This window comes from Porcisia hertigi, chromosome 33 (genome assembly GCF_017918235.1).
Source record: "Porcisia hertigi strain C119 chromosome 33, whole genome shotgun sequence".
Taxonomy (NCBI): Eukaryota; Euglenozoa; class Kinetoplastea; order Trypanosomatida; family Trypanosomatidae; genus Porcisia; species Porcisia hertigi.
This window is the reverse complement of record NC_090592.1, coordinates 1,004,720-1,027,107: the sequence shown is the minus strand read 5'-3', so window position 1 is coordinate 1,027,107 and position 22,388 is coordinate 1,004,720. Positions and strand designations below refer to the sequence as shown.

The window sequence follows — 22,388 nt, the reverse complement described above, 5'->3', positions numbered from 1 at the left end:
AAGAGAAACACTCGCCTCTCTCCCCCCCAACACACGCACACACACAAAAATAAACAGGACGGTGCGCAATACTCTCATATTTCCCTTGGACAAGCAAAAATCCCTTTTGTGGTGTCGTGGGCTTATTTTCAAGTTTGTTTAAAGCTTGGCAGGAATTGTGCGCATCATTAATGCGTCTCGACTGGATCCTTGCGCCTTGCTCACTGCGTCGAGAAACTCCGCAGGGGTGAGCGTTCCCTGGTCCCTCTTCTGCTCCGAAGTGACGTAGCGAAGCAGTGCGGCGAGGAACAGCGCTGTGCCCTCTTCTTCACCACCAACGTAATTGATGTTGCGAAAAAGGCGGTCGTCCATCATGGGTCCGCTGTGGCGTAGGCTGCTCACGAGCTCTGCGTAAGACGGCGCTGGGCTGCCGTCGGGCATCGATGGATGACCGCCGCGGCTCTCAATGAGTTGCGTACGCCTTAGACGTCGCAGGATGCGACGCTGCCGCTCCACCCGCTGTGTCTCCTTCTCCACAGAGAGGAATGGCACGTCTCGAAACACCGTCAGCTCGTAGTCTGTAGATTGTGGGTTGTCACCCATGGCTATACCGTGATAGCTGCGCACACATCCAGCAAAGTTATCTACTTGACTTGCCAGGAGGGTCGTAGGGTTTGAGGTGGTTTTGGTCGAGTGCAGCTGCGATTCCTCCACCACAGAAGCGACACGGTCCTTTCCCAGAAGATAGCGCAGCGCAGTAGACTTGCTCACGCCCATCTTGGAGAAAACAACGCTGTTTGGCTGGGGCATGGCGTTCACACCCCCACGCACCATCTCCGCCACGTGGGAACGGAAGTACCTAGAAAAGAGAGAAAGTGGCAGGCCAAGCATTATGACCTGCGCTATGTTGGCGGTGGCTCTAGAAAGCGCAGTCGAGGTGTGTGGGCAAGCCGCTGGTGCTTCCACCTCCTCCGCAGGGCACTCACCTTCCCGCATTTGTCGCTGAAGGTGTTTTATGTTGGGGTGTAAAAGGTCGACTAAAAACTCTGCCATCGTTGCTGCCGCAGCTGCCAATTGAGATGCGACGGCGGTGGGCGGGTCCGCTCGCAACACGTACGCCGCGTACGAGATGATCTGCGCACGCTCCGCCGCCTTTGCCTGAGTGTCCACCTCCTGGCGCAACGAACTCAGTGACGTCTTTTCGTCGTCGCCTTCGGCGTAGCAGAAACGTGATTCGACGTACTCAACGCGGAGAATGCCCAACGCCGTCAAGAAGCCACGGCGTGAGCGCAGGTACTCCATCTTCCACTCGACCGCTGCGGGGTCTGGAGGAGTCTCTCGCTCCAAAGCTAAAAACCTTCGCAAATCCGCGATGCCCAGCAATAGTGGCGATCCCGTGTGCCCCCGTACAACGGCATTGTAAATAAACTCGAGATATTGTAATAAGCCACACCACATCCGCTGGTAGCGCATCGACAGAGACCTCATGGCCTCGCGTACAGCCGAGTCCTTGCCGGACAAAACATCGAAAATGTAGTCCAAATAGAGCGACTCGATGTGCGTCTGAAGTCGAAGAGCGGTCGCCCCATCAATGCAGGTACCCCGCACGCACATCTCTGGCCGTGTACGCAGCTCAGTATCACTGCCATCAACGAAAAATGTTGCGTGGGCCATGCGCAACTTATAAGCAGCCGCAAGCTCAGCGGACTCACGGGTGGCGCAATGCACAGCGTTCGCGTAGCCTGGGAGCATGATGACAGAATCGGAAGTGCACCAGTAGAGAACAGCACCAGTGTAGAGAGACAAGTGGAGGCAACCGCGACGCGGAAGCTGCGCTGTAGTGCCATTAACCCCTACAGGAGAAGGACCTGCTGCGCAAGCCTCATCGATGTACTCCCTATGTGTCTTGAGAAACGGTCTCAGCGGGCGGTACACCTGCTCGATTGCCCGTAGGTCTGCTGTTGTGACGATGCAGACGTTGCCACCATTACTCAGCCAATTTTTGATGTGCTCGAAGCAGGGGCTTTGCGTTATGGGTAGGTAACGCCCGTTTGCCTTGTGTGGAGTAGGAACCAACGTCCCGTCCAGATCCGCAAGCAGCCAATAGTTGGTGAGCATCTATATAATATAGTGTGCGTGTGTGTGTGTGTGTGTGTGTGACCGCCAACGTTACTCGAGAGTGAGGCGATAAAATCGGAAAGTTGCGGGGAAGGGAGAAGAGGAGGGGAGGGGGAAAAATACATATATATATATAATATGTATGATGGCTGTGAGACGAACCGAGTGACCCTTGACGGCAGCACTCGATGCAACTGCGTGCACACGTTAGATAACAACGAAGTCACACCCAACAACAACAAAGGAGCCAAGAGAAACGGAATATATATATATATATATATAACCGATAACTGAACAAAGAAAACAATGGTGAGGTGAGTGAGTGAGCGATGCTGCCACTCAGCAAGCTGCGATGAAAACCCTAGCAATACAAAGGGGTGAAGGCACTGGAGACAGAGTGCACCACCAGTTCGACGAGGGAGAGAGAAACTCGTGTATGTGTGTGTATTTGTTAGTGTTCACTTTGGGGCCTACCGTATAAATACTCTTCAATAAACACAAGTGATGCAAATATTGAATTAACAGGTGATTAAAAAAAGACGACGATCGCGATGGCAAGAAAAAGACGGCTCTCCGGGCGAGGGAAGGAAGGAAGGGAGAAGGAGAAGGAATGGGAAGGAAGAGGAGAACGGAAAAGGTAGAAGCAGGGGATACGAGAAGGGCCACGCTGCACACCCGGCGCCAAATGGTCTACAGCGACAAAATGATAGTAGATGCGATGGAACGGGTGGAATCTCTTGGGGGCGTGGTGCTGTGCCGCCGCCTTTCCTATGCGCCCAAGCATTGAGAAACACACGACTAAAAAAAAAACGTGCGCGCACGTACACACAGACGTCACACGAGAGGCGCCCCGAGAACGGTGAGGACATCAGGGGTTAGCTTTGCTTGTCTTTCATGTCTCCCCCTTTTCCGGTGTCTTTCAGTGAACGCTGAAAAAAAGCGTAAACAGGAGAGAGAATAAAAGCAGTGAGGGAGGGAGGAGAGAGGGGAGAAGGGGAGGGGGGCAAACAACGACGAAAAAATAGTACAACACGGGGAGTACGGCACGAATATAAAAACAACAGAAAAAGAGAGAGAGCCCCCCCCCCCCAACCTCCCCCACCCCATTGGTGCAGCACAAATGCAGACTTGCAAATGTACGTGGCGAGATAAAGTGACCAACATGTCCACACTCGTGGACCCGTCCAGCGGGGAGGAGGGGGGGGGCCTTCGCTTGACGAGCTCGCAGAAATTCCCACGAATGCGGGGGGCACTCACTTGCGCATTTATTAAAACTGCCTCACCTCCTGTTTCAGCTTCTTCCATGCAGGATTGCCTGTCACTACGCGCCAAAGCAGCTCCTCCTTCAGAATACAAATGCGTTCTTCCTCTTCCTTGCGGCCGAGTAAGCGCATATGAAGCTGGGCGCCTCCGATGCGGAAACTCCGGAAGAGTGTCGCTCGCTCCCGGCTCTCCTCCCGCTCAATTACTTGGCGAGATGCAACAAAAAACGCGAACACACCCAATTGATCCGGGGCGGCAGCACTCACCACGGTGGTAGGGATACGGTCACCGATCTCTGACACGCTGGCGTAATTCACGTAAGTGCGGGGATCACTCGACAAAGAAGTCTGGCAGTGATGATGTGTAGGAGCGGCACCAGCGGCTCCGTGACTTTGCGATGCTGTTTGATTCCAGTGGAGCGACTGAGACCCTCCCACAACAGAAGAAGCGTCCAGCAAAGGGTTGTCGGTGTGGTGCCCTACCGTGGTTGCACTCATGCAAACATTATTATAGTGCACGCTGGTGTAGTGGTGGCTACGCGTGCTGTGCGTGCTTCGCGAAAGGATCCGCGCGGAGCTGAGACCGTGATGAGAGGCGCCCGTGTCGCCAGCCCAGAGGGGAGTATGAGTAGAGGTTGGTGTGCGACGCGTTACGTCAAGGCCACTTGACGTTCGTACACTGGCCTCATGATTTTGGTGGAACGTCTCGGAGGCACCGAAGCCGCTATCCGCTCCCACCTGCAACCCGTGTTCCGACGGTGCGCGGACCCCGGTGCAGCGAGACGACGACAAATGCGATGCTCCAATGGCGTCTACAAGGGTCATGAAAGACGACTGAGCAGAGGAGCCGGCAAAACTGTCTGTGGCCTCATCACTGTCGGACTGCACGTGCCTGTTGTGGAGGCTCGTGTGCAGCGAGGCGCTCATTCCAGGGGTACAGTCGGCACCCGAAAGGCCTTCAGCCCGGGTGATGGACTGAACAGCGTGCACGTTGATTTGCCAGTGGACTGTCTGCGTCGCGGCCTCCCTCCTCGTACGCGGTGCTTGCCGCCCACACATGAGTGCGGTCGCAAGCACCTGGCTGGCCGTGATATCACAGACGGGGGAGTGGTGTGGCCAATCTGAGCGTTGGCAATCTGTATCGCAGTAAAAGGCAAAACCACACCGACACTGGCGCAGAGTCTGTGAAGTCCTTCGGCACGAGTCACACCGCTGCGTCGGCGGGTGAGTAGCCTGCACGGCATGGTTGCAGACCGCTTTGTGGGAGGGCCAGTGTGCGCGCTGACAGGTGGTGCAACAGTAGCGGGCAAGACCGCAGGGGCAGCTGTACAGCACCTCTTCCACCACCTTGCAGCGAGAGCAGCTACTTTTGGTTGTTGGGTTAGCCTCACCAAATGTGTTGCCCAGTACGTTAGAGAGGTCCTCACCGAGATACTTGCCGCTGGGGGAAGCGCCACGAAAGCAGCTCGCCTCTCTATGAAGAACAGTTGGAACAACTCCTAGTCCTCTGTTCGGCTCCACCGAGACGAGTGCCACGCTGCCGCCTTCACGCGGACCGCTACGCAGCGGATCCAGTGTTTGTCCGTGGGGTTCTACGTCAAGAGGAGCGGCGTTGCTCAAAGATTGAGCACCGGATGCGGTGACAGGCAAAGTGGAAGGATGTGTGGGGGAATGCGGGTGCTCCTGTCCGTTGGATTTGACGAAGGGAGCGACTCCGCCGCCCTCAAGCGGGTTCGTCATTGCCGTCGCTGTGATGGAGCGGCCCAGCTTATTGCTGCCACCTCCACGGTCATGAGCGGTGCAGGGATGTGCCGATGCCAACGCAGCCGAATTCGCGGTGCTGCTCAATCGATATGGTTGCTTGGGCTGCGACGGCGACGGCCGCACCACCTCGTGCGCTTCATAGTACGGGTAGTGTCCACGGGGTGCGGCATCGCTGTTCCTCTCATCACGCCGTCCCGGCAACGCCAGACTGTCGCTGTGCCGCTGCGGGGGCGGAGCTGCACACTCGCAGTGCGCGGCGGGATAGGCGCGTGACGGCTGCTGATGCGACGAAGCAGAGCGGCTTCTGGCGCTGTTCAGCAACGGAAAGGAACGGTGTAGGTGTCTGTGTGGAGCAACAGGCTGCGCACTGGTTGCCTCTGCAGGAGCGAAGACTTTGTCGTCTCCCTCACCAACTCGCGCAGTCACTCGAGAGTTTCTAGCATTCCGTGGTGAGATGGAGTGATTCCCTTGGTTCAACGTGTTCACGTGCGGCAGCGGAAAATCCAGCCCGGGATCGCCGCTCTGGAAAGAAAGAGACATAAATGAAAAATGGGGGTTATGTGCCGTGTGGTGTTCACACAATGTAGCCGAGGCATCGATTAATGAAACAAAGAAAATGGGCGAACCGTGAATCCCCCTACCCCTCTAAAACCCCCCGTCTCGCTTTTTTTTTGCTTCCAGACCCAATCAGCAACAGCCAAAAAAAAATCTTTTGATGTGCTTTGTCCCTGTGAATCTGCGCTCGAGGATGCGACCGAGACGGCTGTGTGTGTGTGTGTGTGTGTGTGTGTACTTCTGGCAACGCAAATGGTGAACAACGACAAGGAAAAAAGAAGAGGTAAGCGACAGTAACCAACAAGCAGTGAAAGTGAGAAAGGACACAGCCCAGCGTAGACATCACTGCCATACGACTTCTGTGCAGGTGGCACGCATCTCCTTACAGACAGACACACAATCTGTATCAGGGAGGGGGGAAAAAAAAGAGGTCATGTGAAGTGCTCCCCAATATCGATGCTGCGCTATTGAATATAGCGCCGCCGTATCATCCCTCGTGATGTTGTGGGGGGGCGTCATGCGAAGGCTTCTTATGCCGCTGCGTTACCCCTGTCATGTCAGACACCCTCTTTCTGTCCTTCACGACGGTGGTGATGCACCCCAGTAACATCTAAGTAAGGCTGTGGCTTCTGGATGTACGCACATCTCTCTCTCTACTACTTACAGACACACATATATATCACGTCTACACACAGCATATATGCTCTTTATTGCGATTCGCTTATCCGTCGAGACGGGCATCCTTCCGCAGTGCCTTTCTTTTTTTCCCCTCTGCTCCACATCCATTAGGAAGCGGCATAACTGCAGTGATCTGTCTATAATTCACCGATGGAAGACAACGGAGTAAAACGCTCGCCGTTGTTCACAAGCACAAGACAAACCTCGACAGCGCCGCAATCACTGGATATCAGATGATGGCACACTTTGCTCCTCCCGCTCCCCCGCATAACCCCGTGCAATGCCGTGCTTGCCTTCAAGGACCTCTGCCTGAATCGCCGTCTGTCCAACGCGAGGGTCGAGGCCAACGTACTGACGCTCGTACAGGCGGGCGAGAGCGCCCTGTGAACCTGCCTGTACGGTCAAGGCACGACCCCCACCCTCAGTGCCTACATGCACGAGTGCTCCACTGGACGCCCACCGCTCCTCCTCCTCATTCCGCTTTCGGCTGTTTTCGGTATCCGTGCAGCCCAACCGGGATTCGATCTCACCTCGTCTTGCCCGGACGGCAGTCTTTAGCTCTCGCAGCACAGCTTCAAAGGAAGTCGTAAAAGCGGCTGCCATGCCATAAAGCTTGTCCGTCTCTGCGTCATCGGCGCTTGTCAAAGCGACTAGCAGCTCGGCAGGGGAAACAATGGGTTTCATGAAGCCGTCCTCTTTCTCTGGGAAATGGCTCGGCCGGCTGTACGGGCAGGCGACAGCGACAAAGCAATCCACGGTGTCAACAAAATTTGCCAGCTTGAACTCATTCAGGTGACCGATATAAATGACGTAGCTACGCTTTTGGTAGGCCCGAATGAGCTGATGGAGTTGCTGCGTCACCTCCAAGTAGCCCTCAATGGCGAGCGACGCGACAAGGATGCCGATGGCGGAGCTCGCCCGCACGGACTCAATATTAAAGGCGCGTTGTCTCATACGACGCTGCAGCGCCTGCTGCGCTCGCATGCAATCTCTGGTGACAAGAGCTGCAGCCACACTGTCAGCGCATGTGGCCCGAATCCACCGCTGCACAGCGTCTGTTAGTTCAAGGGACATGCAAGAGAACCCTCCAGCCCCCGAGACCCGCTTGCATGCGCTTCGCAACTCTTCCGTGGCCTCTGTCCCATCGCCAAAAGTGTTGTCCAGGACACACACTTGAGGCACACGGCTCTCTTCAGCGCCGCCATCCCATTCAAGATACTCTCGAGAGAGATCACTGTAGTGAAACCGATTGTACTGCTCCGCTGTCAAGACGTGAACCAGCGCCGCAGAACCCGCGGCGCCGATAAAAAGCAGGTATTGCACTTCGTGAAACGGAGCCCGTGATGACGACGACGGGAGGCGAGGAAACCGGACGCCGTTCACTAGCCAGAAATCCTCCTCCGTAGAGGCGTCTGATAGGGGGGCACCGTTGTTGTCCTGTGCGTCACCCAAGATGGCTGACTCCCCGGTAGCAGGGACGCCATGCGCTTCGAAGACCGGCCAGTCAATTCGAACACCGGAGGCGTCACTGACGCCCCAGCGCTGCTCCGATGCGTTGACAATGGCTTTTGTCGGGTAAGTGCCAACAACTGTGAGGCGGGGTCGCACTGGACAGGGCGTCCCTGCCGCATCGCTGGTTGATCCCATCCTATCCGCCCACCAACACGTTAACCGATGGCGAATGGCACATGCGACGCGTCGCACCACCTCTAGTACGACGGTCGCCTCCACATCCAGCAGCCCCTCTGGCGGACCGGTGCTCGGGACAAGAGCACTAAAGTGAAACACTGGCTGAACGTAGAAGATAGGTAAGCGAGTTGAGCGGCTCATGCAGGCATCCCCAAAGTGGACAATGCAGTCCGCCAGGTAGTGTTGAGCAGTGATCTCATCGGGGCAGCAGCTGCCGAAGGTATTGTCAGCCAGTACGAACAAACGGATCACATTTGTGGGGCAGTTCGGGTTGTCCATCGTTGCAGGGCGTACCTGCGCTGCAGTTTGCGCAGCCCCCGCCGGAGCCCCTTGTTGTGACCTGGTCGGGGTGCCTGAAGTTGTGCCGGTACCTTCCGCGTCGGCCCTCGAGATCTCCAACTCTTTCTTTGCGTGCATGGCCTCTACGTACCGCGCATCAGAGACGATCAGATCGTTCAAGCACTGCACCACAGCGACCGCATCGCCAAGCAGCTCGTCTGGGAACTGTAGTGCAACGCGCATGTAAGGGTGGCGAGGCGGCGATGGCGCGGCAGCGGTGCGGCAGCAGCACTGGGAGGACGACATATTCACCTCACCGCATGCCTCCACGGTTGCGGCTGCAAGAGGAGCTGCCATAAGGCCAGCACCGTCGGCAGTTACCCCAGACAAGACAAAGTTCGCAACCCGATGCAGCTGGTATGCGTCGATGATGCGCTGCGCTGCCCCATCTTGGGCAGAGGCATCTCCTAAAGCCCCAGTGGCGAGGCGCCGGCGGTGACGATGCACCACCACCGCTGCCTCGACGGGCGCGTCATGAAACATGCTATCCAGTCACGTAAATCTGTGATTGGGCTATTGAAGAGTTCGGTCTCTCGCCCACAAGATCCTCGACAGCGTAGACACAGAAAAAGCGTGGCGGCTGCCGAACACCTGGTCGAACGAAGTCAGGTGGCTATTAAAACGCAGAAAATTAGAAAGGTTTTTGGGTGACGGTGGTCCTCTTTTTGCTTGTGGCCCTTCCCCTTCTCGTTTCTGGCGTTTGGTGTTTTTTTCTTTACCGTACACAGGTGCGCTTTGTGGCTTTATCTCCCCGGGATGGGAGGAGTAGACCTATCAGGCGAATCGGAATGAAGCAGTGCGAGCAGACAAGTGGTGCGTTGTCCTCCCACATGAGGCCATGAGTAACGATTTGCACACGTATGTATGAGCGAGGGTGTCCTCCTCCCAGGGGGGGGGAAGGGGGCACAATGGAAGAGGAGAGGGAAGAGCAGGAGTGTGATGGGGGTAGAGATCAAATAAAAAGGCATGAAGTTGAAGATACAAAGTTCCCTCATATCAGCACGATAAAACGTGGAGACGGGATTTCCCCCTCGATGATTCCCCCGCCCCCCCCCCAATCCAAGCACGGTGTCCCGATAAGCCTGCGGAATCAGGGGCACAAAAAAGGAGACAGATGATTGCAAAGAAGAGACCGACACTACAAACGTGTCTGCTGTCTACCACAGTTGTTATTAGGGAGGTGAAGCGCTTCGACACACACACACACACACACCTCCGGCCCCAGCTTCCTTTCCCAAACCTATTTCACATATACCACACCTTCGCCGGGAGGAGGAGGAGGAGGAAGGGGGGGAGGGGAGAGGCGCGGTGGATGAAGATGCGGCATACCTTAATCGCTGAATTACTTTACAGGGCATCCCCAAAAGATACAAACGTAATAATAATTAAAACAAGAGCAAAAGAAAGACACAGAGACAGGAAAAAAAAAGACCCGCACATATCGTGAACCTGCACCGAGACCGGCCATGCTTGAAATTGCCTTCATCTTGCACTCAAACCCCCCCCCACATTTTCACTGGAACCCCTCGTCCTCCTCGTCACCGGGATTCGTGCAGTTCCCTTCGGCCTGCTTCCACCGCTTCTTGGTGGGGCGTTGTTCAATCAGGTCAATGTGAAGGTGAAATGTAGGCAACCCATCCAGCGTGACACCGTGCGAGCGGGCAGATACGAGCTCCGCTTCTACGCCCTTTTCCTCAGCGCCAGCACTGAGACCTCCGCTGGTGTCAAGGGCACGGTAATCCTCGTCGCTGCGGAGGAAGAGCTCATCGACAGCCGGTGGATAAGTGTAATACGGGATACGACCGTCGTTCCAGTCTGTCAGAATCATGCGTGCCGTTGCCTCCTCGTCCACATGACCGCCACGTGTGAGTCGCCCGCGGCGCATCCCGACCTGCTGTATAAAATCCATCACGTCATTCTCGCGGAACTCGCTGATGCCGTAGAACAGAGCTAGCGGATGCAGCCCACGGTTGCGCAGCGCCTGGTGCGCGGCGACGTCGGCGCTGTCGTGGTCATCGGCCTGCTGCACCGCAGTGCATCGCTGCAGGAGTCGCTGCACCGGCAGAAATGGATTCACCAACTCGCTAACACGAATGGCGTTACGCAGGACAACGTCGCCGTTATCCTCACCAGGGGCGACTACACCAGGGCAGTCCATCACGCGTATGTCGGACCGCAGCTCCACCTCGGTGTTGCCTGTCGTGAACCCGGGCATATTGCCAACGCCGACAACGTGCTTGCGCTTCAGTGCGTTAATGATGGAACTTTTCCCCACGTTCGGATAGCCAATCACGCCAACTACTATCGCCTTGCGCTCGCCCGTCTCATCGCAGCGGGCGAGTGAGCGTAGGCGCCGAAACATATTCGTGACATACGTCTGCCCCATCGACCCTTTCGCAGTGGCCGCGAACGGTATGCACATGAGCTGTTCGTGCTGTTCAAAGTAGTTGATCCAAGCATCCACCACCTCCTTCGATGGCAGCATGTCCACTTTGTTAAGCACCACCACCATCTTTTTCCGGTCGTCGCCATAGGTTGAACGGATGTTCTTTTCCAGCTGTGTAAGACGGCAGCCAAGGGGGTCGCGGGCGTCGAGCACTTGAAGCAGCACATCGCAGCTTTCTACAACGCGATGAAACTCCTTGAAGAAACGCTGAAGCGACCGATCCTGACCACGGCGAGTCACATCCTCCTCCCAGGTAGTGTCTTCCTCTGCATCGACGTTGCCCTCACTCTTATCGCGGTACAGACGCATGGGAGCCTCGTAATCGTGCATCTTCTCAGAGGTGCGAAGCGCCAGCGTGAGCATCTCGCGGCGGCGGTCCGCCAAAGTCGACTCAGTGCTCCCGGCGGCGGCACCGCCACCCTGGAAGACCTGCGCCACGACTTTGCCGCGAATTTGGCACCCGCCGCCATTCTTCGCGATAACGCCGCCACTACCACCACGCATGAGGTTAGCGAGCCGAAGACCACCGCCGCCAAGGCCACTGCTACTGCCTAGCCTGGCTCCACCAGCCTCCTCGGTACCGTGCATGTGCGGTATGCTCAAGACGCTGTGTGTCCGCCGCTGTACCGTTTGCGTCAAGCGCTGCGCCACATCCTTCAAGTCAGGCACGCCAAGATCCTTTTTGAGCACCCTGCGCTGCTGCTGCTGACGGCCATGCCGGGCATGCGCACCGCCACCGCCCTTGCCGCTTTTCTTGGAGTGACCACCCATGTTGCCTCACTTGAGGGATCAAAACTTTGGAGGAAAGAAGAAAAAAAAAACAAGTGCTTCTGATAGGTAAGGGGAGGGGTGGGGTGGGTCCAATCTCGTGCTGCGAATGCACTGGAATGCCTGTGTGGATATCTGCGTATATGTACACAAAGATGCAGCGACGTACCCCTTGTTTTCCACTAGGAAGCGGGAGAAGCTGAGGCGGTCAGCGAGAGTCGAACGACCCAAAGAAGCAGATGCGAGCAAGACCGGAGACAGGGTTCAGAAAGGAGTAGCAGCAGCGGGGCATAGAGACAAATAAGGGGCATGAGAAACGAGGGTAATGGGGGGCAAGAAAATGCAAGCGCGTGCACACGCAAGTATGACATAGACGCAGGGAAGGCCCCATCCCGCACGACATTGTCCTCTCTCTCTCTCTCCTGAGGGGGGCCATCGGAAAGGCGCTCCTACGTGACGGACTTCGGAGGAGGGAATCAGCCCACGTCTCTGGAGCACTACCCCTCCCCCTTCACTGCATGCAGAAGAAGGAGGGGGAGGGGGGAGGGGAGGCGTACTCCACAGGACATTTCCTACGCTCGAGTTATAGAGTTGCCTGCCTCCTATCACCGACGACGGAGAGGTGAGTGGCATCACCCCCCCCCTCCCCTCCCCTCCCTCGCCCTGCCCCCACTCCCGCAGTGTCCTTTTTGTGCATCATTTCTGTGTGTGTATTTTTTTAATGTTGATTTCCGTTTGTGTCGTGTTTAACTGTTTTTTGTTGCCTTCTTTTCCCCTCACGACACATCTCGCTCGTTCGCCGACCATCACCAGCCTTCCCCTGAAGAAGTGATGCACACATGCACCTAAACCGTGGGGTGGTCGGCCTTGAGGTGCATCATCACAGAAGCGCTGGAATACAGAGAGGAGCGGCGGGGATTTGGGGGGGAGGAAGGGGCGGGGAAGAGACCACCGCATAACCCATACACTCTCTTTTTTTCCCAGTCTGCACATATCTATGCATGAACACGTGTGTATATGTTGATATGTAAGTGTGTATAAATATGTTTGGTGATGTAGGGTACGTCCAAAACGAGGTGAGGGGCGAAAGAAACAACAACAATAAAAATCAAGCCACCAAAGAGCCTCGAATGGGAGGAATTAGTAATACCAAAAAAAAAGAGACCGGATGTTGAACACGTTAAAAATATCCCCTCCAGCCCCTCCCCCCCCCCCCCACACACACACACACAGACATCACTACAAGAGCAACGAGCCCTTCTTTTCCCCTGCACTTCCCCCCTCCCCCCTCCCCCCTCCCCCCGCTATTCGTATGTTTGGAGTTACTCTGTCTTTTATTCCAAATAAATATCAGTGGTGACAAAAAAAAAGTAAATCCAAACAACGAAGGGAGAGTGCGATGACGAGGAATAAGAAAAGAAAGGGGAGAGAAGGGAGGGGAGGGAAGATAAAGAGAGGGACGGCCAAATACACACACACAAAAAAAGAGAGAAGGCAAAACAATGAGAAAGAAGTCGGGGGAGGAGTGCGCACCAGTCAAAATACAAAATACGCACATATTACACACACAACGAGAAATTTGCGGCGTAGATGTCAGGGCTGGTCGGCATACGCCCTTCTCGTTGAGATGCCGCTGTCCTTCTCTGTACACTCGTGTCTTCCCACTTTCTTTTTATCTTTTCCTTGCTACTTGATCCCCTCTGACCCCCACCCTAAACACCTTGACCATATCATGCCCTTCTATTCGGTTGTGTAAGTCTTGGTTGATCTGTCTGTCTGTGTCTGTGTGTGTGTCTGTATGTGAATTCTTTTCGCGGTCTCTTTTTTTTCAAAACAGCTGCAGAGCCAAGCGCAGCGCTGCCGCTTCGCCACCCGTGTCGAACATGCCGCTATCGTGGAACCAGAGAGGCCCCTGCCCTCCCCCCCCCCCACACACACACACACGCGCGCCTGTAAACAGGAAAAGCACGGGGAGATAGCGGTGATTGGGGAAGCGGAAACACAGCGACGGTGGGCGCGGACAAGAAAGAGACGGTGGGGCTGAAGAACACTTTTACCGACCCGCTTACTGAAAAACGAAGTGAAGAAAACAAACAAACAAACAAAAAAGGGAGGGGGAGAGAGATGTTCGTCCCTACACTGGGGGCTGTAGTCTTTTCATTACTTGTCCGCCGATGGCTCAGGCACGCTCTCCACCATGCGTGACATGATTGTGTTGAGCCGCGTCACGATGCTGCGCGGGTCCTCGAGAAGCCCGGCGGCGATGATGGCATTGTCGAAGAGCTGCTCCGTCAAGAGACCAGCCGTCTCCACCTCCTCGGCTACTTCCGACTGCGACAGCGTGTACAGCTTTCGGATAAGGGGGTGCTGAGGATTGAACTGGAAGTTGTACCTCGGTGGAGGACCAGCGGCCTGGCCCGTCATGCGGTATATCTTGCGCATCTGTGCAGATTCGTGATCTGCCAGGACCGCCGGGCTGTCGCGCAGGCGATCCGTCGACTTGACAATACCAACGCGACCGACAAGACGCTTCGTGATAAAGTCAGAGAGGGCCTTGACCTGAACCTCGTTGAGCTGCTTCTTCACCGCCACATCTTCGTTTTTGTCGCCTTCAAGCTTTTTCTTGTGCTGGACGTAGCCATCGAGGTTGGCGTCGAACATCTCGATGTTCTGCAGCTTGTGCTTCGCGTAGGTGTCGAGGTGCTGCATGACAAAGTCATCAATCGGTTCGGTGCAGATAAGAACCTCAAGGCCATGCTCCTTATACTGCTCGTAGTATGGCGACTGCAGTGCCATCTCCTTGCTGGGCATGTTAAGGTAGTAAATATGAGTTTGATTCGGCTGCATGCGATCACGGTAGTTGTCCAGGGAGACGTAGGGGTAGTCGATGTCGGACTTGGTCGTCTCAAAGCGAAGCAGCTTCGCCAACTCCATCTTGTGCACCTGGTCTGTGCATACACCCTCCTTCAAGAAGGCGCCATACTCTTGGATGAAACGCTCGTACTTGCTGCGGTCACGCTTGCTTTCCTCCTCAAACCACCGTATCATCCGCTTCGTCAAGATAGTACTCAGCCTGCGCATCATGCCGCCGTCCTGTGTGTGCTCGCGCGACACGTTCAGCGGAATGGACTCGCTGTCCACAGCGCCCTTGATAAAGCGCAGCCAGTCTGGCAGCAGCCCCTTTGCCTTGGACTGGATCAGAACACGGCGAGAGTAGAGGTTCACACCGGCCTCCATACGACCCCCACCGTACTTCTCGGTATGTGACTGCGGGACGTAGAGAAGCGCGCGCACGCTCATCGGCGCATCGATGGAGTAGTGAAGACGGAACATGGGGCTGTCGTAGGAGCCGGAGATGAATTTATAGAAGTCAATGTGCTCCTCATTGGTGACGTCGTTCTTGTCCTTCATCCAAAGCGCTTCGACTGTGTTCACTTTGCCGCCGTTGAGGGTGATCTCGTAGGAAACAAAGTTGCTGTACTTCTTCAGTACTCGCTCCACCACCTGTGGTGTGCAGAAAGACAGCTCGGTGTCTTTGACGTCAAGAACAATCTTGGTTCCCTTCTCGACACCCTCGCACTCCGTCACCTTGAAGGTGCCCGTTCCCTCCGACTCCCACAGGTACCCCTTGGAGTCTTTCTTGGCACTACGACTGTACACCTTCACGCTTTTTGCCACCATGAAGCATGCGTAGAAGCCAACGCCGAACTGGCCAATGATCTTTTCGGCTGCCGACTGACCGCTGCTCTGGAGTTCGCGCACGAAGGCCTTCGAGCCGGAGCCCGCGATCGTGCCCAGGTTATCTGTCAGCTCCTCCTTGGTCATGCCAACACCGGTATCTCGGATAATAAACCGGCTCTTGCTCTGGTTGCAGGAGATGGCAATCAGCGGAGCCTCGTCGTCCGCCTCGCGAGCGTACTCGGGGTTACTGAGCTCCAGCAGGTGGCGCTTCTCCAGCGCGTCGCTGGCGTTGGACACCAACTCGCGAATAAAGACCTCCTTGTCGCTGTACAGACTGCACGCCACAATGTCGAGAAGTTGGCGTGTCTCCGTCTTGAAACCCATTTCCTCTGTCTCGCCTACAGGATTCTCAGTGGGAGCGCTCACCCCTGGTGTTGCCTCGGCGGCGGTGCCGTCCGCCTCGCTGGACTTGGCGGTCGTGCTCTCTGGGGCGGGCTCCACAATGACGTCCTCATCAAACTCCTTCGCAGCATCTGCCTTAGGCTGCTCATCCGCCTCCACAGCGTTGGCTCGGACGGGCTTCTCCGTAGAGCAGCAGCGGAACGCTGTCGTAAGCGCTGCCGCCGTGGCGGTGGTGCAGCCACCGGAGACACCGCTCAGGAGCGGGGAGACGCTGTTGGAAGACTTGGGCAGCCCAAAACCAGCCGCTGACACGACAGACACGGCGGAGGCCACCGTTGCCTTCTGCGCAACACGACGCATTCTTCCTCGGATCAGCAGAAACAGGAGAGAAACCGAAAATGTATCGTAGACGTGGTGTGCGCTTTAGTTATCTCTTATCACTGTCGGTGCGTGGCTTTAAGGGACCGTGAAGGAACGCGAGAAGACTGTGGTCTTTTCGGGGTGCTATGATCGTGTGCGGGAAAAAAAGGCGCGAGGGTGGAAAAAAAATAGAAATTAGTGTAGGGGGTTTCTCTTTTTTTTCGATTACTTTGTTCGCTTTGTTCAGCTGCGTGTGTTCCTACCAGATGAGCAACGAGTGATGTGCGTTCGCATGTAAAACCGTGTGTGTGTGTGTGTGTGTGTGTGTGTGTGTCCAAGGGGCGTTTTGTATATCGAGTAACCAAATAAACGATACAAACGTCACAGATGCCCCGCCCGGAAAAAAAAAGATAACGGATGGGGGCGTGGAATAAAAACAAAAACGTGACAGACAGTGGAAGAGAGAAAAGCAGAATGAGGGTGAAATAAGTTCCTATAAAAAAAAACAACGTTGTTGTTGCACAGCCGGCGGCAGTGCGCAGACTGTCACGATGAGAATATGTGTATACGCTGCCCGGGGAAACAGCCGTGTCTGCTGTATTCCAGTCGCCTGGGAAATGGCAGCATTGACGTGCGTGAACATATGCGCTGCGCTCTTGAGACAGGATATCACAGCGACGATACCGACGCTGAAGACCCCACACACACACACACACACACACACCTTGGTGCGTGGAGGCAGCTGCAACTCTGAGCGAGCTACGGCCTCGTAGTGATTAGCACCGTACACTGTTGTTTGTTTGTTTGCTCAAGGTAGTGTACTAACCGCTGCTCTCCCCCCCCTCCTCTCCACCTACCCCCTCCCCCCTCTCCTGCACGATGCACGAAACCCAGCTCCGGATGCGGTCGGAAACTTGTTATAGAGTCACCTATTCTTTCTTTTTTGTGGGGATTCGCTGATGACATGGGGGGTGACCACTGCCGATTCCTGTCCACACGCATATCCGACCACCCTCAAAAAAAAAAAAGAAAGCACTCCGGAGGTTGTGGAAGTGAGAACACTCTTCGAGAAAAATGTATGAAGACCACAACACCAACGGTGAAGGGAGAGTAGTGAAGGATGTTTGAAACTCGAAAAAAAAGAAGGGAGCGGGGGTGGCGGGGATGAGGGGGGATGCAAAAGATGCGGACACGCGATGGCATAATGCAATGGCTTTTTTTCTGTTTCCACCCATCTCGGGTAGAGGGTCACACGTGCAGAACAACGACGCATCGATACGTAGGCATCAAGTTCAAAAATACACCACCACCACCACCACCCATGGAACCCGGACCCCTCCCCTGGATCTACACACAAACAGACACAGACGTACACCCTCTCAGGCGGTTTGGCGCTCCTGTAGCGCAACTCGGCTCACCCAAAAGTGTGGTCACATAAAGGTGACCAATAATCGGGGAAAGGAGGGAGGTGAAATAGGGGAGCCAAGGACGGCAGTATCAACGAACTCTCTCTCCCACACACACCCCAGCCTCGTCACAGCTGCGGGTAAGCCAAACTCTAGAATATTAGGAGTAATGGGGGGGGGGGGGGTTGGACACACTCAGAACGGAGACACGAAAAGAGACACGAGAGAACCATTAGTGCAGGAGACGTAAAACAGCAACCACAACTGCCGGCAGGCAAGGCCAAATGTAAAAAACAAAAAACACTTTAAAAAACAGAAGCGTTCAAGCACACACCGAAGACAATAACTCGCTGCGAGCCGCAGAGACCTGCTCACCGATTCACCTCCCTCTCACACTCTCCCGTCCTCTTGGGATGTGAGCCCTTCATACTGTTTTTTTTTTTTGGAAGGGCTGTGACACACACTGCCCCCCCCTCTCCCCCCCTTTCAGGGCAAGAAAAGGCAACGCCACCTTGGTGAGCAACCCAAGGCGCGATCCATCAACGGAGATGCGGACGCACAGGGAAACACTGAGACACACGAAACTGGGGAGAGGGAGGCAGGCAGAGAACACTATGTGCAGGGGATTTGGGGGGGAGTCATATATTTCTAGTGGCGTGAACAGCAGCTACACCGTAGTGTGCCTCGCTGCGGCTGCGCGAGGGAACACGGGAAACTGTAATGGCGGAGGCATTCGTGTAACAGAGAAAGTGGGCACGTCCTCCGAGTGCGGCTGTTGAGGTAGGGATCCCGAAGTACACGGGGCCGGACTAGCGCCGTGCGCGCAATAGCCGTTCACGGAAAACACAGAACTCGTTGGAGTTGGTGCTGGTCGGGGAGCCGATAGTGGGGGCAAGGAGTCGTGTGGTTGCTCCACCCTGAGCGCATGTTGCCCGAGTTGATGATCTGACACCACTGCTGCCTCGTGTGCCATTGTTGAGCAGTGCAGCGCACTATCACCTGTCGACACTTTGCTTACGAGGGGGCTGGACTGTTCTCGACTCGCTGGAGCGGAGGGCACAGGCACCCGGGCTTCTCCATTCTGCGTCAGGGGAACGCTGCTGTAGGAGGTCGGTTGCAGCATCGCGTGAGGGGCAGCCTCTGCTGATGGGTACGGCGGTTGCTGCTGTTCTGGGCTCGGTCGCGGATGCAGGTTAACAAGTGAGTCCTGCAGATGCACCATGCCGTTCGTCGTCTTTGGGACTACGGTGCCAAACTCTTGCACCTCCTCCGAAGGAAGCGAGTGTGGTGGTTGCGGCAAGAAATCTTGTGGCTCTTTGAATCTCTCTTGGGGAGGGAGTGTGGCCCCTACAGGTGGTGTAGAGTGGACACCTATGAGCGCTTGCTCCTTCGAGGACGACGCCCCTATCGGCATCGCGGCACTCGGTCCGAGAAAGACAAACTTGTTCATTACTGGCAGCGAGGCCCCGGCACTCGAGTCGCCGGCTGTGACGACGGAGGGAATGATGTGCAGTAGACCCGTCGCGACGCTAATGCCCAGCGCTGCCTCTGGGTTCGTGCCCATCTCCACAGCCACCTCCTTGACAGTGTTGTTCTCACTATTGTATACAAGTAAGAGCAGTACATGGGGCACCTCAATCGTCTCACTTGGGAAGCGCTGCTGCCGTTCCAGCATCCACCGCTGCTCCTCGTGCCACGACTCCAGCCGTTTGTAGAAATCGTTTTGGTTTTTGATGAGTGTAATCACCGTCACCAGGGGCTCCTGAGCCATCTGCATGCCAACAATGTAGTCACGATTCGCCTTCAACTCTCGGCAACATGCAGCAGGGCTGCCCTCCAGCACGTCCACGATATGCAAACAGCGCTCCGGGCAGCTTGCCGCGCTGCTCCACTCGATGCTACACCCGAGCAGACCAACACCACCCCACTCGTCCGACGGGATACAGTAGACGTCGCGGTATGTACGGTTGTACAGGTTGAACATGGTGAAGCAAACAGGCGTATCGCGGTGATTCGCCACGTAACTCTTGAAGAACTGCAGTGCCTGTTTTCCTTCCGTATTGAGAAGAACGTGATCAAGAGCAGTGATTATGTCGAAGTAAGGAACCAGGCCAGCCTTGTGAGCAGGGCTGTAGGGCAGCAGTCGGACCACCTGAAAGCCCTCGATACCGGCAAGTGAGACAGTGGCCCCCGATGCCGGTGCTGAAGCGCAACTGATGGAGGACCTACGATCTGCGCTGCCCGTGGCACACTTTCCTGGCTGCCCCTCCTCTGCGCAGCTATTGTCCTGGCCCATTTTTCGTTTTCTTGATGGTGGACAATGAGGACGGAAAGAGGGATGCGGTGCAACGATACGGATGGCCACCAAACTACCTAGGGAGAAGCACAGGAACGCCAGGCGCACACGCTGAGATGCCGGAAGAGTGGCGGTTGTATAGCGGAATGACAATGAAGCCTACACGTACAGATACAAATATATAACAAAACCTGAACAAGTAAATCCGTGCTCAAACACGGGTGACGCGAGACACAGACCGCTGTTTTTTCGCAGTGCTAGACTCCTAAACGACCACAGGAGTTGCTCTTAGGGAAGAAGAGTCAAACGGTGGAGGAAAGAGGAGGGAAGAGAGGAGGAGGAGGAGGAGTAAAACAGTGAACTCGCAGGCGAATGCACACACACACACACACACACACACACACACAGCACTCACGGAGATCGGACACAATGTATGTGTGTCGAATCTGTTCTCCTTCCTGTGCTTCTGTGAAGTGCTCTCGCGCCACCTGTCGGCCAAAATAAAAAATAAATAAACAAAATGGATGGTGCCCCTCTCCCTTTTTTGTTTTGGTCTACTGGTGAGATGTACAATCCTTCTAGTATATCCGAGAGCAAGAAAACAACCAACGATGAGGTGCCTTGAAAGTGATCGGAGAACACGATTATGGGGGGGGATGGCACACACTGTGTATTTTGTATTTCTCCAACCCGTGTGCGGAAGAAAAATGGATGCCCCGTCCACCTGCTCGTGTGAACGTACGTGAATCACTCACTTACTCACGTCCTTTGGGATGTGTGCGTATGTATGACCGCCCTCTAGGGAGGCAAAGAAAAAAAAAAGAGCGACAGAGGTTTTTTTAAAGCTGAGGCGCGCTCCTCGTATGTTTGAATCACCACAAATGCCAGCAATTCTTGTAAAACCTACTGCAAAGCATGTATGGCGCGTGGGGTCCCGCAACGTTCAATATAGAAAGCGAGTTCTGGAGGTAGGAAAAAAAAGAAAAAACAAACATGTGTCCACGCACATCATCTCAAAGAAGGGGAGAGAAGAAAGGGAATGGGGAGGGAGGGGGGGGCGAGATTGGATAGAGGGCACCATGAAAAGCAAAAGAATGACGCAGATGAGAGGAGGAGTGGGGGGGGGGACTGCGTCGGCAGGAAACCTAAAGCGGCGAGGAACCCTCCCCCTCCTCCCCCCAAAAAAAGAGAGGCCACAAAATGCACAGAAAAGGGGGGGGGGGGGCGGAGAAGATTACGCTGCATTACTTTCGACGGCGACTCCCTAGTGGCGTAGGGAAACGGGCTAGCGGGCATTGGATCGCCGTCCTTCCCTTAAGAACGGAGAAGTCCAACGAAAAAGAAAGTAAAGGCTCTGTATACGCACAGAAGCAGGACTTTCCTCCGCTGACTACCCCCCCCCCCGCGCACACCATGAGGTCACAGCGATAGACGCTTGCCAGTACTTGTTTTGGTGTGCACGCACCTCAGATCCCCTCCAAGCCCACGTTTTCTGGCTATTTGCCATTAACTTTTCTGTTTTCTGTTTTTTTGTGTGTGTGTGTGTGCGTGTTGTGTTTTGTCGTTGTTTTGAGAGGTGATGCCATCACAACTATTCCATTCGTGAATCATGTCTCCACAGAAGAGGGAAAAGAGGGGTGATTGAAAGGGTGAAGAAAGTGCGCGTACAAGAACAAAATACGGCTGTTTGGTCGCATGGAAAAGAAGAGGAACGGGGAAGAAGAAGGAAGAGGGGGGGGGCAGGGGAGGGGGGGGAAGAGGGGTCTGCATTTTTTTTTGCTGAGTTAGAACACAAATAATTCGCTTGTTTGTCATTTGCATCGCTATCGGGCTCAAAAGTGGAGTGAACAGCATGTCAAATATACATCAGTCTAACGGAGAAATAAAAGCATAGAAAGCACATTATTTTAGGGGAAAAAACAGCCACATGTGTGAGTAGCCTGAGAGGCAAAGCCACACGAAGCCGTCGCTCAGCCAGCAATTCAAGAGCTCGCTCTGCGCTGTGATGAGGGCGTATATAAGCTTCAGTCCTCGATCCCTCTCCTCTGTCTTGAAGGCTCATTTGTTGTTGTTGTTGGGGGGGGGGGAGGACCGGTGGGGGGGAGATGAAAGGAGTGTTCCATGCCTCCACTGACAGTGGGCTTAGCAGCCACGTCTTGCGTGGACATATTCAGGCGCACAGACGAGGGAGAGAGAAACCCGTGCTATCCCTCCACTTCACAGCCTCCATGCCTTACAATCGAGGTGATATGCGATGTATATATATATATATACATGTAGAGAGAGTGAGGAGGGAGCGGAATATACAAAAAAAAGGAGAAAACGAAGGTACACACAAAAAAAAAGGCGGTCGAACCAGCAGAGCCGCAGCGAGCGGAACACGCGCAAAACGACGTGAAGAAACACACGAACAGATAAGACAAGGACAAGTGACGCAAAGTAAAATGCACAAAAAAACAAATGCGGGGACGAGGAAAGGGGTAGAGGGGGAGGAGGAGTGCATTGCTGCTGATACGAGACTGGAAGTCACCCAAGGAAGGAGATCAGGGAAGCATTAACCTTTGGGGGGGGGGGATGGAGGCAACACATCCCGCCCATCCCCACCCCCGCTCCCCATCCCGCCCACTCGCATGTGCGCTGAACCA

At 55.0% G+C, this 22,388-nt stretch overlaps 6 protein-coding genes across 6 annotated transcripts; all 6 read right to left on the bottom strand.

Annotated features, from left to right (window-relative positions):
* Window positions 1-138: 138 nt before the first annotated feature.
* Window positions 139-2,097, bottom strand: JKF63_02273 (uncharacterized protein; the record flags this gene model as incomplete). The annotated part of the gene is made up of 1 exon (XM_067898313.1): window positions 139-2,097. The coding sequence occupies one exon, from the start codon at window positions 2,095-2,097 to the stop codon at window positions 139-141; it is 1,959 nt and encodes a 652-aa protein (XP_067754470.1).
* A 1,268-nt stretch (window positions 2,098-3,365) lies between these two features.
* On the bottom strand, window positions 3,366-5,663 carry JKF63_02272 (uncharacterized protein; the record flags this gene model as incomplete). The annotated part of the gene is made up of 1 exon (XM_067898312.1): window positions 3,366-5,663. The coding sequence occupies one exon, from the start codon at window positions 5,661-5,663 to the stop codon at window positions 3,366-3,368; it is 2,298 nt and encodes a 765-aa protein (XP_067754469.1).
* Window positions 5,664-6,575: 912 nt separating this feature from the next.
* JKF63_02271 (uncharacterized protein) lies at window positions 6,576-8,867 on the bottom strand (the record flags this gene model as incomplete). The annotated part of the gene is made up of 1 exon (XM_067898311.1): window positions 6,576-8,867. The coding sequence occupies one exon, from the start codon at window positions 8,865-8,867 to the stop codon at window positions 6,576-6,578; it is 2,292 nt and encodes a 763-aa protein (XP_067754468.1).
* A 1,030-nt stretch (window positions 8,868-9,897) lies between these two features.
* JKF63_02270 (uncharacterized protein) lies at window positions 9,898-11,601 on the bottom strand (the record flags this gene model as incomplete). The annotated part of the gene is made up of 1 exon (XM_067898310.1): window positions 9,898-11,601. One exon carries the CDS (start codon window positions 11,599-11,601, stop codon window positions 9,898-9,900), a length of 1,704 nt encoding a protein of 567 aa, XP_067754467.1.
* A 2,157-nt stretch (window positions 11,602-13,758) lies between these two features.
* JKF63_02269 (uncharacterized protein) lies at window positions 13,759-16,041 on the bottom strand (the record flags this gene model as incomplete). The annotated part of the gene is made up of 1 exon (XM_067898309.1): window positions 13,759-16,041. One exon carries the CDS (start codon window positions 16,039-16,041, stop codon window positions 13,759-13,761), a length of 2,283 nt encoding a protein of 760 aa, XP_067754466.1.
* Window positions 16,042-18,114: 2,073 nt separating this feature from the next.
* Window positions 18,115-19,743, bottom strand: JKF63_02268 (uncharacterized protein; the record flags this gene model as incomplete). Its single annotated transcript, XM_067898308.1, has 1 exon — window positions 18,115-19,743. The coding sequence occupies one exon, from the start codon at window positions 19,741-19,743 to the stop codon at window positions 18,115-18,117; it is 1,629 nt and encodes a 542-aa protein (XP_067754465.1).
* Between the last annotated feature and the right edge of the window lie 2,645 nt (window positions 19,744-22,388).